At 33.9% G+C, this 15,318-nt stretch overlaps 3 protein-coding genes across 5 annotated transcripts; 1 reads left to right on the forward strand and 2 right to left on the reverse strand.

Annotated features, from left to right (window-relative positions):
* Window positions 1–37: 37 nt before the first annotated feature.
* LOC125055274 lies at window positions 38–265 on the reverse strand. The gene has a single exon (XM_047657667.1). It carries the CDS (start codon window positions 263–265, stop codon window positions 89–91), a length of 177 nt encoding a protein of 58 aa, XP_047513623.1. The 3' UTR covers window positions 38–88.
* On the reverse strand, window positions 38–1,089 carry LOC125055264. Its single transcript, XM_047657656.1, has 3 exons — window positions 879–1,089; window positions 508–635; window positions 38–426 (listed from the first exon to the last, which is right to left on the reverse strand). The coding sequence occupies exons 1-3, from the start codon at window positions 1,022–1,024 to the stop codon at window positions 272–274; spliced, it is 429 nt and encodes a 142-aa protein (XP_047513612.1). The 5' UTR covers window positions 1,025–1,089; the 3' UTR covers window positions 38–271.
* A 1,403-nt stretch (window positions 1,090–2,492) lies between these two features.
* LOC125055228 (protein argonaute-2) lies at window positions 2,493–15,194 on the forward strand. Of its 3 annotated transcripts, none has more exons than XM_047657616.1 (14): window positions 2,493–2,624; window positions 3,295–3,632; window positions 3,714–3,914; window positions 4,004–4,247; window positions 4,317–4,539; window positions 4,850–5,095; window positions 5,775–5,940; window positions 7,119–7,243; window positions 8,199–8,383; window positions 9,529–9,695; window positions 10,691–10,839; window positions 12,290–12,479; window positions 12,996–13,187; window positions 13,982–15,194. In XM_047657616.1, exons 2-14 carry the CDS (start codon window positions 3,480–3,482, stop codon window positions 14,288–14,290), a joined length of 2,550 nt encoding a protein of 849 aa, XP_047513572.1. In that variant the 5' UTR covers window positions 2,493–2,624; window positions 3,295–3,479; the 3' UTR covers window positions 14,291–15,194. The 3 variants fall into 3 exon arrangements, with proteins under 3 accessions (XP_047513572.1, XP_047513556.1, XP_047513564.1); XM_047657600.1 differs by lacking the exon at window positions 2,493–2,624 and adding an exon at window positions 2,969–3,127; XM_047657608.1 differs by lacking the exon at window positions 2,493–2,624 and adding an exon at window positions 2,969–3,127 and having other exon boundaries at window positions 12,302–12,479.
* Window positions 15,195–15,318: the final 124 nt, after the last annotated feature.

The following is a 15,318-nucleotide window of genomic DNA, read 5'->3' on the forward strand; positions in this document are numbered from 1 at the left end:
ACCAAAATCTTATAGTTAAAATAAATAACTGTACAAATATATGTACCAATCAATACACTCTTTATTGTATATATTATGGCATATCTAATTATTTTTCTATGGGTTTTATAGTAACAAATCTAGATAAAATAAAGGCAACCAAAAATGTAGACATCACAAAAAGTACAACAAATATATAGAAAGTATCTTCTGAAAAGACATCAGTAAACGCTGGAATTTGATTATATAGTTCTTCTACAACATTAAGGTTTCCTTTTTTGGACATAATTGTTTACTTTTTCTTTCCTTTTTTTTTCTCTAATTTAGTTGGTGTTATAATTTGTTCTGGGGGTGCTAATGATGAAATGTGTTTGTTAAGCAGTTTTAACAACTCCAAACATGTTAAATTACCACTCTTTAATGTGACACTTTTCAAACTTGCCGATTCTGAAAGAATGTGTACATAATTAAAATAATTTTAGATGTTTCATAAATAAATTTGATAATTTATTACATTTTATACTGCACCTGCTATTGATGGTAAAATGCTTATATCCACCGTAGGTTCACTTCTATCACAGACAATTTCCGTTTTTAAAATACAATTGGGATTTGTCAATGCTATCTTTGGTGAACTAATATAGTGCAAGAAATTCCTTAAATAAAAAAATAATAATAACATTAAAACCTAGATATGAGCTATGACTTTTGTCTTGATTTAGTCCAGATGGTTGACAAAGCTTTACCACATCCATTCGAAGATGCATTAGACCCATTTTTATACATCAGTTGGAAACGACATTCTTGCACAGGATAATAAATTTGACGATATTACTGAGTACTGAATAAATCTAATATTATTGGGGCGCACATCTAACCCTTAAATTGTGCGTACTTACCTCGTATGAGTTACGTTCTCACTAAAAGGATCAAATTTGACTGTGATTCTCCTGGCAGCTTTTAGATTAACAGCTTTTAATTGTTTTCCAATAGCAGAAACTACACCTCCGGATCTCCTGAAAGTTCCACTGTAGGGGATGGACATTTTCAGTATTTCTACGATTCTCAAACTGTTCCCAAAATATCAACTATCAAGTCAGTAGACTGTCGACACTCGATTCTCAACAATTTACCGTGGATCGGGGCACAGATAATAGACTAGTCTCTAAGTCATCAATAATCATAACTATTAATTTGTAATATAATATTTAAATTTTCGTGTTACAGTGCTTGTAACCTACTTCCTCCGAAACGACTTTGTGTATCTTCGGTAGGTCGGTAGAATACCGTGAAGGATTTTTATACCTCTAAGACTTAGAGTCTAAGTAATAAGAGTGGCCTAGCCTATATTTTTTTCTTAGGGCTTAAAAAAATACAAATTATATACATATTATAATATTTAATAAATGTTTAGCTAAACGTGAACAAAATTTATGAATTCATTGTTACTTTTATACTACGAAAAAATTCATAAATGTATATGTATCTGTCATCATCTTAAAAAATATCTAAATAAACTGTTATAACTATTTTTTTTTATAATAACTTACACTTTTGTATGACGTCAATTTTGGTCAAATTTATAATGATAGCTTTTTTAAAGATATTAAATATATTATTATATATTCGGCCGAACTAATGGCATTCATTAACAATCCCTAAGAAATAAATAATTCTCAATACACTGTCAATGTTAAAGGTTAAATGAAAGCCCTAAATTTATCTTGATTTCATTAAAAAATCTTGTAAAAAAATTCACGGAGCAAAGCACTCATGCGAAAGAAATTTAAACAAAAGCTGACAAATAGACCAACGATTTTGTAGGGAAACATTTATTTAAAAAAATATTGTTTGGCTTTTAACCAAATAATCTCAACTAAGGAATATGTCATTATTGAAATAAGGTACAACAAGCTGTATGTTTTATGAAAAAATATCCCTAAAATATCCCTTATAAGAGAAAAAAATTATTTGATTTTCATACAGCTTTTTTTTTAAATTAATTGAAAACGTTTTTCAAAAGAACACAAATCATTAATCATAGATAAGTGTCTAGTATTAAAAATACGTGTGGCACTCGGGGACTGCCGCGGTAAAGCTATTGCATAGAATTTTTTATAAACTTATGGAATATAATTATTATTTTCTTTTTGCAGTATTTTTTTTTCTTTGATATTAATGCAATCTACCACTCTACCAGACTCGACTAACACGACTATCCAATCACGCTAAACCGATGTGAGACGCAGTATGCTTTCTGTCAGTCGACAAAGAACGACACTAACCCGAAAGAAAACTACTGCCAACCTATGTAAAATAAATCACGACAAGCATTGTTTTATTTAGGTACCTACTGTATACGCATTATGATAGAGCTAGAAAAAAAGGACCAATATATAACTTCGTTTGCGATTAGCGCTGTTTCGATGTTCTAGTTCCTTTTCTATGGTTCGTGCAATTATGTTTTGTTGTCTGTCACCACTTGTAACTGGTGGCAGATACATGTGATCTAAGCATGTGGAAAAAAGTTGGTAGATAAATTCTTATCTGTTATAATTTTGAAGAATATATTCTTTGAGGTGATATTTATGGTGAAAATTATGGAGTAACTTCCCGAATGAATGGCTAGCCCTAACATATAATCAGTAAGTAGCTGATATGTCTATTGCATTAAGTAAATCAAAATTTCAAAAATAACTAATACAACATCTGTTGTAAGGACTGTTGACATTTAATAGCTTTATATTATAACAGAATTAAGTAATAAGTTTTTGATTATCATATAAATACCATTAGATCCGAGTTAACGTAGTTACGTCAAACTATTTCAGACAGTGCAAAAGTTTTGTTTTCAAATTTGTAACTACGTCTTAGTTGTTGTTATTGTCTATAGATTAGACAATAAATAGACTTTTATGCGCTTATCTGTGGTTACATAATTTTCACAGTTCACAGTTATCACAAAGATTAATCAAAGTCAATTGTCAAACTCATTTTAAGAATTAGGTAGTAAATTACAGTAACTAGTAGTTCAGAGGCACTTATTTTAATGAATTCTTGAAAATTTCAAACGTTCTACTTGTATAAACTTTATTTTATACATTTTGATTTATACAAACATATTTCAAGATGTACCCCGTTGGTCAACGTAAGTAATTTCACATCATGTATATACGACCACGAGTTAGGAAGAAAGCTTCTTTGTTTGGTTGTCCTAAATAGAATTTGATACATTCTTTTGGTTCAACTGTCATAGAATCTTATGTGATATGAACAAAAAAGTATAAAAATGACGTGATTCATAATGGCTTTTAGCTCCAGCGGGGGAGGCGAGTGCAGGGGCGGTAGGAGTTACAGGTGTTGCGAGTGCTACACCTGGAGCAACTGCGACAAGTCCTGGTGCTGTCAGCGTAGCTGCTACAACTGGAGCGGTTCCTGCTGGCGTGGCCACGGCGACTGGAGGCTTATCACTCGTTTCGCCTGTCGCCCCTACACCAGACATGCCAGATGTTCTTACCTGTCCACGGCGACCTAACTTGGGTCATGAAGGCCGTCCTATTATGCTTCGTGCCAATCATTTTCAAATATCCATGCCTAGAGGATTTGTACATCACTATGATGTAAATATTCAACCAGATAAATGTCCAAGAAAGGTAATTTCAAATAGCTTGTATGTTGAGAACATTTCACCATCATTGTGTAGAATTAACCTTTATTAAAAATATATTTTACAGGTCAATAGAGACATTGTTGACACTATGGTACATTGTTATAATAAAATATTTGGTACTTTAAAACCAGTTTTTGATGGTAGAAACAATTTATACACAAGAGATCCTCTGCCAATTGGTAATGATAGAGTTGAATTAGAAGTCATTTTACCAGGAGAAGGTAAAGATAGAGTGTTTCGAGTGACTATTAAATGGGTTGCGCAGGTTTGTATTACTTAACACATTTATGATACTAATATAATTTAAACCTTTACTGATGCTACTTTGCTTAAAGCTTATTGTTTTCTTTACAGGTGTCATTATTTGCATTAGAAGAGGCACTAGAAGGTCGGACAAGACAGATACCTTATGATGCAATTCTTGCTTTGGATGTTGTGATGAGGCATTTACCCTCCATGATGTATACACCAGTGGGAAGATCATTTTTTTCATCACCAGAAGGATACTATCATCCACTTGGTGGAGGTCGTGAAGTATGGTTTGGTTTCCACCAGTCTGTTAGACCCAGTCAATGGAAAATGATGTTGAACATTGATGGTATAAACATTATCAACTTTATATATTATTTTTTTTAAGGAAAACAGTAATAATATTTTTTTTCCCTAGTGTCGGCAACTGCATTTTACAAAGCTCAGCCAGTTATAGAATTTATGTGTGAAGTGTTGGATATAAGAGATATTAATGACCAAAGAAAACCACTGACAGACTCTCAAAGAGTTAAGTTTACAAAAGAAATAAAAGGCCTCAAAATTGAAATTACTCATTGTGGTACAATGAAACGAAAGTACAGAGTTTGTAATGTGACAAGAAGACCTGCTCAAATGCAATCGTATGTCTATTTGTTCTTAAATCTTATGAGATTATGTCTATGTAAATTTTATGTTTATGTATTGCCTATATATGTTATTATCATTTATGATAATTACTACTGATTTAGTTCACATTATTGATTTTTGTACTAATTGTTAATTGTATACAAAAACGATGCTATCGTTATTGCTATTGCTTGAAATAATTTGTTATGGTAATAAGCTAATAATATTCCAACCAACTAGTACTACCATCTTTATTGTTATTGTACATTCATAACAAAGATTTACTTATAGTTAAATATATATTTTTTCATTCTTATATCACAGATTTCCATTACAATTAGAAAATGGACAAACAGTAGAATGTACTGTAGCTAAATACTTCCTAGATAAATATAAAATGAAGCTAAGATACCCACATTTGCCATGTCTACAAGTTGGACAGGAACATAAACACACATACTTACCCTTAGAAGTATGTAATATTGTGCCTGGCCAAAGATGTATAAAGAAACTGACTGACATGCAGACATCCACCATGATTAAGGCCACAGCTCGTTCAGCTCCTGACAGGTAAATATCTTAAAAGTTATTAAGTAAAAAATTTTTTCTGTCAGCTTATTGGACCATTTCCGGGAACTTTTTTCACCAGGAACTGAGACAATATCAGTTACATCATGCATGTAATATCAGTTTTTTTTAATTTTTTTGAGGGGTCCAAAGCTGCCTTGTTAATATTACTTGGGGTACTACATACTAGTCGTAAAGAATGATGCAAAAAATTTGGAGCTGTTTTAAGGAGGAGCCGTGATTCAACAAATTTACTAATTTCTCCGTACCTATTATAACTTGACCAGTCCACTTCCATTTCAGCTTCTTAACAGTTGTTTCAATGTCCCTTAATATATTAAATTTAAATGTACTTAATAGAAATAAACTGTAACTATATGAATTACCAATAAAAAATGGCTTGGGGAATGTCTTTACGGAAAAAAAATGGCTTGGGGGTCGAGCAGTGTTGGTGTGAACTAGCATTAATTATTTCATTTATTCACAAAAAATTTATACTTTTAGTTTCTTTGTACTAATACTGTCGAAATATAATGACGAAATTGTGGTAACAAAAATGGTAATTTAACACTATTCTTTTTCCACACATTCTTAGATATGCAAAAGGTCATTGGCCATTGACATTGTAAAAAAGGTTATGGCAATTTGTGGAATAGTTTATCGACTTTTAATAATCTTTTAGAGAGCGTGAGATTAACAATTTGGTTCGACGTGCGAACTTCAACACAGACCTTTACGTGAAAGAGTTTGGTCTGACAATATCGAATAACATGATGGAAGTAAGAGGGCGTGTCTTGCCCTCGCCCAAATTGCAATATGGAGGGCGTGTGTCATCTCTGGGAGGACAAGTAATATGTTTCAGTATATTTATTTACTTATATTACAAAGCTGTAGTTTATTTGGTTTAAATGACGACAGCATTTAGATAAAATAATTATTTTTCAAAGCAAGGTTTATAAACAATATAATTCCTTATCCTAATACATACGTTATACCTTCCTTGTTCTTGATATGAATTGATTTCAAGAGACATTACAGTATTTATATAAAACCGCAAGAAAGAAATGGTGAATTTCAATGGCCGCATTTATATGATGTGATCGGATCGGAAAGGGGAAAACCGCAGGGACATAGTTTTACTATAAATATACTAGCTGACCGAGCAAACGTCGTTTTGCCATGTATATAATTTATAATAAAAAAATAGGTGATAATCGTAGAGGGGTGAAAGTTAGGGGTTGTATGTATTTTTTAATGGTGTATTGTGTGTGTAATGTGTAATAAAAATATCTAAAAAGAAAAAAAATATTTAGGGGTACCTACCCTTAACATTTAGGGGGATGAAAAATAGATGTTGTCCGATTCTCAGACCTACCCAATATGCACACAAAATTTCATGAGAATCGGTCTAGCCGTTTCGGAGGAGTTTAACCACAAACACCGCGACACGAGAATTTTATATATTAGATTTATATTTGATTTGTTTCTATTTAATTTTATATATGTCCCAACTTATACAGGTCATCCATGCAAGCTGTAACCAATTTGGTTACTACCCTTATAAATTACTGAGACTCTTGTTAATCGCGTTTTAATCCGACAATATGCTTAGAAAACTTCAAATAGTGGTTTCAGTAGTGAAAGCGATATTTGATTCCAACAGCAGTTTATTAATTACAAACAACATCATTAACATATTATCTTAAAGCATTAATGATTTTGATATTGGGAATGTTTTGGATACGCGCATAACGGTGACCTGAAAAGACGTACTGCAATTTTATTAAAGCAACCAAAATTACTTTTATACCAAGAACACTTTAATATTACAATTAAAAGGCCGGCAACGCACTCGCGAGCACTCTGGCATTGAGATTGTCCATGGGCGGAGGTATCACTTAACATCAGATGAGCCTCCTGGCCGTTTGCCCCCTGTTCTATAAAAAAAAAATTATGTTTGGTTTGTTGTTATATTTATTAAAAAAAAGAGAAAAATCTCTACTAAATGTCATGTTCCATGTTGCAGCAAGCATTGCCCAACCAAGGTGTTTGGGATATGCGAGGCAAACAGTTCTTTATGGGTGTCGAGATACGGGTCTGGGCGATTGCTTGTTTCGCCCCGCAGAGAACTGTGCGTGAGGATGCACTTAAGTAAGTATTTTTTAAGTGAAATATAATAGTTTGGAATGTTTGCACCTCTAAAGTATAAACGCACTTGGTTATTCGTTTCAGTGGCTCGTAGGGGATTTTCTTTAGACCAAATAAGATAGACAATGTTTTTAATAATATGATTAAAATGATTAATTTCACGCTGTTCCTTTCTTTTAAAATACTATGTTACTTAAGAAGAGTTATTAGTTTTTGGCCATTCTTTCGATTGGCATCATAAAAGTAGGGGTGTTATTTTTTTAAGTTTAAGTTCGGTTTGATTCCCAGACAAGTCAAGTAATTTTTAGAAAATCTTTGATTGCAGAATTATTTTTATTTTTTTTATACATACAATTACTAACTTTCAAAAATAACATAGTCTTCTTTCAGTAAAATACCCATCTACGATATTGAAGGTACTTTCCCTTCATGTCCCATAACTTTGGGACGCTCTGTATATACGAGTATATATATTTTACTTTAGATGACTTGTGGTTTGCACGTTATACGGATTGTGAAATGTCAAAATTTTGATAAAATAATTATAAACTTATACACGCGGGTATAAATCCCACATACCAGTTATAATTACTATGAGTCGTTGTTTTCTTTTCTTTATCGAAACAATATGGTGAGATGTCACTCATTGATTCGGTCATAGCTTCCTCAAGTATAGAAAACATCGTCCGGAAACCGGCATGTCTTAGACCCAAACCAATCACTTGTCTATTCTGATTATAGATCACGAATCAGATATAAAAATCTGAGGCCTAGACCTAATAGGACCTTAGAGCACAGTGTTCCTTCTGACAATAATTACACACACAAAAAGAATTATCGTATGGTGCAGTCGTTTAATCGATTTATTTATATAAAGTTCTGTTAAAAGTGACTCGATTATTATTATTCAAAGTAAAAATGAAACTTCAAGATATTAAAAGGAAATTTATCGTTCCAGGAACTTCACTCAACAGCTACAGAGGATATCGAATGACGCAGGAATGCCCATAATAGGTCAACCGTGTTTCTGCAAGTACGCAACGGGTCCTGACCAAGTGGAACCAATGTTTAAATACCTTAAGTCGACATTTGTTCAGTTACAGCTGGTGGTTGTAGTGTTGCCAGGCAAAACACCTGTTTACGGTATGTTTATGCGGTGGTCTGTGATGTGTTTTATATTAAAACTAGCTGACCCGGCAAACGTTGTTTTGCCATGTATATTATTTCTAGAAAAAAAAATTTAGTTTAATAAAAATTACTATCTACAATAATAAAAAATAAGGGTTGATCGTAGAGGGGTGAAAATTAAAGGTTGCATGTATTTTTGTATGTTGTATCATAAAAAAATTAGGGGTGGATCACCCTTAACATTGAGGGGTTTGAAAGATAGATAGTAGCCGATTCTCAGACTTATTGAATATGCATAAAAAATTTCATAAGGCATTTTTTTTACACCTTGGGTAACATTATTGTAGCTTTTTCGTTTCGTAAATATTTGAACCTTTGTATATATATTATGTATTCAATCTTTGGCTATATTATTAGCATAGTTGTTTTTGTTATATAATTTAGCTTAGCTATAAAATTATGTATTTGTTCAAATAATATTTTTTGTGATTCTTTAGGCTTACAGGCCTTCCTACTGTAACAGTTTTTTTAAACCAGTACTAAGTGGGATGTAATTTCATTTTTTTGAAGTGAAACTTCTTTATCGGGGTTGGAATAAAATTTAGTGTAACATTTTTTCGTTACGCGTCACATTTTTCCGTTACGCGCCATCTTTTTCTTGTCCCTACCACGGTTTCTCCGAAGAGATTGGAAGCCATTAGTAACAAAAATATATAATAACGATAACAATGATAGTAATACTAATAATTCTATTACAATTAATGAAATTCTGTAATAATCTTAGTACTACATAGTAGTACAGTAATAAGTTAAAATGAAATAATTGTATTTGTATTCATGTCTATGATAATAAAAGCCTTTTGTTAAACTTTATTTAACCAATTTCGTTAAGTTGCATATAGTAGATCATTTTTCGAAAAATAAGGTCATAAAGAAGTTTCACTTCTTACGTGTGTACACCTAGTACACGCACACATTTTTGTTTTTTGTATTGTTATAATAGTCCTCAGAAGTCTTTCTACGCGTACAATATTACAATTTATTTATTTTATTTAAAATACATAAATACAATATGTATTAGTAATATTGTATTATACTTATACTATACTTGTACTATACTTTACCGATACAAATAAATTATATGTTATCTAATGTTTTAGCCGAAGTGAAGCGAGTCGGTGATACAGTACTGGGCATGGCCACTCAATGCGTTCAGGCTAAGAACGTGAACAAAACCTCTCCACAGACATTAAGCAATCTTTGTCTGAAGATCAACGTTAAACTTGGTGGCATAAACTCCATATTAGTGCCTTCCATACGTCCTAAAGTATGTATTTTTATACAAAAAGTAATCTTTTTACATTACAAAGCAGGTATCTTCTGGTAGTGCGAGTGTCCATGGGCGGTGTTATCAATTAACATCAGTTGGGCGTCCTGTCCGTTTGCCAGCTTTTCTATTAAGGGAGCATTCAAGTATTACGTAATGTATTTGGGGGGGGGGGGGTCCTTTTGTAAAACGGTACGATGCGGGGCGGGGATTGAATAACGCGTTATTGTTACTATTATTTTCGACTTACCAGTACTTTACACCACGAGGGGGTCAAATCTCCAAAAATTGCGTGACGTAATACTTAAAGTAAACAACGGATGTAAATGACCGTTTTTACTGCGAAGAGCAGTTTCTTAGAAAACCCAGTCAATAATAAGAATGTAATATTTTAAATAATAAAAATATACTAAATTTAAAACTGAACGTGGTACAATAAAAAAACCTAAGGTTTAATGGTTCGCTCGTGCGGTGAGAAAACCAGAATGCCTTTGACCCAATAAGTCGATACCTTCAGGCACAGGATCTGATCACCTACTTGCCTATTAAAAGTAATAACCAAAAAAGAGATACAGAAATCTGATTCGCCGACATTTTTGAAGTGAAAACTTCTTTAGCGGCGTTGTACACTTTTTTTGGAATAGGTAAAAAATGTTAAACTCGCGTCAGGACACGTGATCTGATCGAAAATTCGTAAGACGGCTGGAGAGTAGACAGCTGGCGCGGCGTATTTAATGTAATATAAATTGTCATGTTTGTGTACGATAGCGCAATAAATAAATATTGTATTCCACATAAATGATAGTACTTTTATACTGATAATTAAAGCAATTCGTGCAAAATTATTCCCTAACCATTCTAAAATATCAAAAATGCACATATTCAAGTTTTCACTTCTGCCAGCACTCCCGGAGTGCAACCCGTCGTTTTTTTTACTAAGGAAAACTATTTTCTATAATCTATACCAATTTGTATGTTACTATTGGAAATTTTAGGTATTCAACGAGCCGGTAATATTCCTTGGGGTAGATGTGACACATCCACCGGCCGGTGATAATAAGAAGCCGTCCATTGCGGCAGTAGTCGGTTCAATGGACGCGCATCCCTCGAGATACGCGGCAACTGTGAGAGTGCAACAACACAGGTAAATATTGATTTTGATTGATTTGTTAAAAGCCGTTCATTACCCCCAGTAACGTAACTTCCAATTGCAAATTAAGTTTTCTTTTACGTAATGCATGTTTTCAATATACGCTACGGTTTGATTGAACTATGTCGAAAATTATTTAAAACATCGGAACTTAATACCAGCCAAGTTAGTTTCTTTAGTTTTGTTAAGTAGTGGGCTGGTATATAATAATCTGGTTTCCCTATTTCATGTATTTTTGAAATTTTTATATAAGAGTGCAAAGACCTCATATTAAGTGATACCGACCTTTAAAGCGTTAATCCTGAAATTTGTATATTTTATCATAATTTAAATGTTTTTATTAAAACTAACAAGGATAAAAGGCAGGCTATTCTTTCAATTGAAAAACAAACAAGATCTCACTCTTAAAAAGCTTAAAGTATGTTTCACATCTTTATATGTATAATTCTTCTGTGAGTGTGTATGTCACTGAACTTCTCTCAAACGACTGGACCGATTTTGATGAAATTTTTTGTGTGTGTTCAAGGGGATCTGGGAATGGTTTAGATTCACAAATCAGCCCGCCAGATTGCGCTGCAGTCGGTACTTTCATACTTTGCTTTACTAATCGCTTGAAATATCATGCAGGACAACGTCTGTCGGGTCCACTAGTATCTATTTAGAAAATGAAATAACCCATAATGTGTAATATTTAATAATTAATTGTGTATTTTGTCATATCAAGGTGCCTTGGATTCAGAATGGAAAAAAGTATACTTTGAAGAGACACTTATCATGTACCAATCATATAAAAGTTTATGTTTACTATGTCAATTTTTTTTTCAGAATATATAGTATTTTTAATGATACTCGGACACATGGATATCAAGGAAATCTGTTGATCTGTTTATTTTTAGGGAGATTTGCCTTCTCGTTGCCAATTTATCATTTAGTTATAGTTTAGAATAAGAATCTCATTAATTCCCTTTATTGTTTCATTGCATTAGTGACTGGACATCTATGCACCTCAATTGCACTTATTTATTTAGACGGCTCATTGGTCTAGTGGTTAGTACCGCTGACTGCGAATCTGCGGGTCCCGGGTTCGATCCCCGGCTTAGACAAACATCGATGTGATGCTGTTGGTGTTGGGTGTTTAAATATGTCTATCTATCCATAATATATATCCGTTGCCTAGTACGCATAATACAAGCTTCACCAGCTTAGCATGGGACTAGGTCAATTGGTGTGAATTGTCCAATCATAAAAAAAACTTATAATAAAATACCCATTAATATTATAATATAGCAGTAATCATGAAAACATTTCTCAATTGAGGTGTGATAGACAGTACAGTATTGTTAAATTTCCTCAAACTCCCCCCGTCCCTAGTTTTAAGCGGGCATTGCCCATTCCAAAATCGTGGTGTATTATGGCAGCAACGGGTAACCATCGATTAATTCAGTGAGAATGACAGGCAGGAAATCGTACACGAGCTTAGCAGTATGGTACAAGAGTTGCTGTTGATGTTTTACAAGAGCACCGGTGGGTTCAAGCCTCATAGGATCATTATGTACCGAGACGGGATATCTGAGGGACAATTCATACATGTTCTGCAGCATGAGCTCACGGCTGTGAGGGAGGCTTGTATCAAGGTAAGAATTTTTGTATTCTCGATTCTCAGTAAATTTATACAATTTGTAAGTCACTTTTATCATGTGGCGCTAGAACCATTAAGATGGTAGTCCTATGGTTTCTGTATCTATTTTCTGATCATTTGTTTCTTTTAATAGGCAGTTAGGTGATCGGCCTTTTGAGTGTACACGCCGTCCACTATTTTGAGGTTATGGCATGCCGGTTTTCTTAGAATGTTTTCCTTCACCGTACGGGTGTTAAATGCGTACATAGAAAGTCCTATAACCTCAAGGATGAGTTCTTTTCTCTCTTCATCTGTCTTAATATTGATATGGACCACAATTGAATATAATATGTATAATATGCATGCTTTGAAAAACACACTTCAGTATAAAAAATTTAAGAATATCAACTTAATAAAGAGCATTCTAATGCGGTTGTAAATGTAAAGCATTCCAGTACACATGTCTAACCAAACCGTAGTTCCTCGGTGGGCGGTCACTTCTCAACAGTAAACAATGTATTATTTTTGACAGCTGGAGGCGGAATATAAGCCTGGTATCACATTCATAGTCGTACAGAAGCGTCACCATACGCGTCTGTTTTGTGCGGATAAGCGAGAGCAGTCCGGCAAATCCGGAAACATTCCGGCCGGAACTACCGTCGACCTGGGCATCACACACCCGACTGAGTTCGACTTTTATCTATGCAGTCACCAGGGCATACAGGTATATCATTCTGAATTAATTATAAGGTTGGTGTTTAATTGAACCAACTAGACTAAAACCCAATAGAGATTTTAAATTCATTGTTCATTTTAAGCATCCATTTATATTGACTTCAATTAGTTCTACCTACTCTCTGTTTTACTTTCAAAGTGTCGATATGAAAGACAGAAGATTCATCTAAATACAGGAATATATTCTTAATGGTTATAAAGACATCCCCCCATTGTGTATTCAATACAGAATATCACGTTAATTTTTTTTTTTTTTTACAATTCACACCAATTGACCACCCATGTTAAGCTGGTGAAGCTTGTGTTATGGGTACTAGGCAACGGATATACATACATATTATAGGTAGATAGACATATAAATATAGGTATGTTATCTAAAGCTGGCGGCTTCAACACATTTACACTTTGTGCTTGTGTAGTGTCTGTGAATAAGAGCGAGACGTGATGTCAAACTGAAATACAATCACAAATACATCATGAAAAGACTGTCCATCTCTCTCGCGCTCGGTCAAGCTTATGAGTATAAAAGAGACAGTTATATAGCTACTGTTTATTTTGAAACATACTGTATGTGAAATTGCATTAGTGTGAGTACTGTGAACCCGCCAGCTTTCGATAACCGACCTATACATATTTAAACACCCAAGACCTAAGCACAACACCAAATGCTCATCACATCGATGTTCGTCTCAGCCGGGGATCGAACCCGGAACCCATGGATTCGCAGTCAGGGGAAACCACTAGACCTAGGTCGTCAAAATAATATATGATTAAAAACTTCAGGGTACATCGCGTCCATCCCACTACCACGTGCTATGGGACGATAACCACTTCGGTTCTGACGAGCTGCAATGCCTGACGTACCAATTGTGCCACACGTACGTGCGTTGTACGCGCTCTGTTTCAATCCCTGCGCCCGCGTACTACGCTCACCTCGTCGCCTTCCGCGCCCGATACCACTTGGTCGAGAAGGAACACGATTCTGGCGAAGGCAGCCACCAATCCGCCTGTAGCGAGGATAGGACCCCCGGAGCCATGGCGAGAGCTATCACCGTACACGCAGCCACCAAAAAGGTCATGTACTTCGCTTAGTTAAGTCGTACGGGGGATTGCGGCCGCTACAAACATATATCGGAAATGTAAACGAAAACGCTTTAAAGTTAACATGTCTGTTTATAATAAGTAAACAATTGTGGAAAATCAACGTCAATAGTTTGTATAAAAATTAGTTTAGCGCATCACCACCAGGGGCGCTGTAAGATTTGTGAATGAAAAATGTTACATTGCCTCTTTTTCAGGCATTGTTTTGTGTTAACGTTTAGTTCGTCTCTAAATAATCGTAATCGGTACTATTTAAAATGTCGTACTCGTTTTTTAGAGTTTATTGGTTAAGCGTGCAGTACTCTTTAGATAGCCCGTAATCATCCAAGCTATTTTAAAGAACAAGGCAAACAAACATGAGTTTTTGTCCATTACAGAATATGATAACATATTTTTATTACTATAAAAAAGTAATTATATTTTTATCAGAAAATGATTTATCGTATAAAACAATAAAATGCCCATAAAACTTAATAGAGTAACAATGTTTGACTTTTAAATTTGTTGACACAAATTGGGGCCAGGTTAGTTATAAAAGCTTTACTTCGTAATATAATATAAGAGCGCTCTTTACGTTTCAAAGATTAACCTGGAGTTAAATGCTTTCCCCTTAATGAGTTCATGCGTCACTAATGAATGTTTTGTCCTTCTCTCTCATGTCAAAATATGAGACAAAACATCCATCAACGTACGTTTATGAATCCGTATTTTAGATGTACGACGTATGAACTAAGCATGCGATAGCCTTATTATAACGTCAAAAATAAAAGAGCTCAAATGTTTGCTATATTATGCTAAATGTGTGGTAGCAATTAAGTGTGACATAAAACCATATTATAACCATATTTTTAACATATTATCAAAGATATCGTCTTAGTAGAATGTTTCAATGTGTTTCTAGCAACGGTGATTTTCAAGTGCATCAAAACAATACACGCGTTAGAAATTATACTTCTTTGGCGTATAGAAAAAAAATACTAATGCAGTAGTGATTAACGATAAATATTAAAATTAATCAA

The sequence above is a fragment of the Pieris napi genome, chromosome 1 (genome assembly GCF_905475465.1).
Source record: "Pieris napi chromosome 1, ilPieNapi1.2, whole genome shotgun sequence".
In the NCBI taxonomy this organism is placed as follows: Eukaryota; Metazoa; Arthropoda; class Insecta; order Lepidoptera; family Pieridae; genus Pieris; species Pieris napi.

Coding starts and splice junctions, on each gene's coding strand:
- LOC125055264 (XM_047657656.1), bottom strand. CDS start 1,024: ATGTCCATCCCCTACAGTGGAACTTTCAGGAGATCCGGAGGTGTAGTT. Junction 636..878: donor GAGAACGTAACTCATACGAG/GTAAGTACGCAC, acceptor TTTTTATTTAAG/GAATTTCTTGCACTATATTA. Junction 427..507: donor CATTTTACCATCAATAGCAG/GTGCAGTATAAA, acceptor ACATTCTTTCAG/AATCGGCAAGTTTGAAAAGT.
- LOC125055274 (XM_047657667.1), bottom strand. CDS start 265: ATGTCCAAAAAAGGAAACCTTAATGTTGTAGAAGAACTATATAATCAA.
- LOC125055228 (XM_047657600.1), top strand. Junction 4,540..4,849: donor AGACCTGCTCAAATGCAATC/GTATGTCTATTT, acceptor CTTATATCACAG/ATTTCCATTACAATTAGAAA. Junction 13,188..13,981: donor GCAGTCACCAGGGCATACAG/GTATATCATTCT, acceptor TAAAAACTTCAG/GGTACATCGCGTCCATCCCA.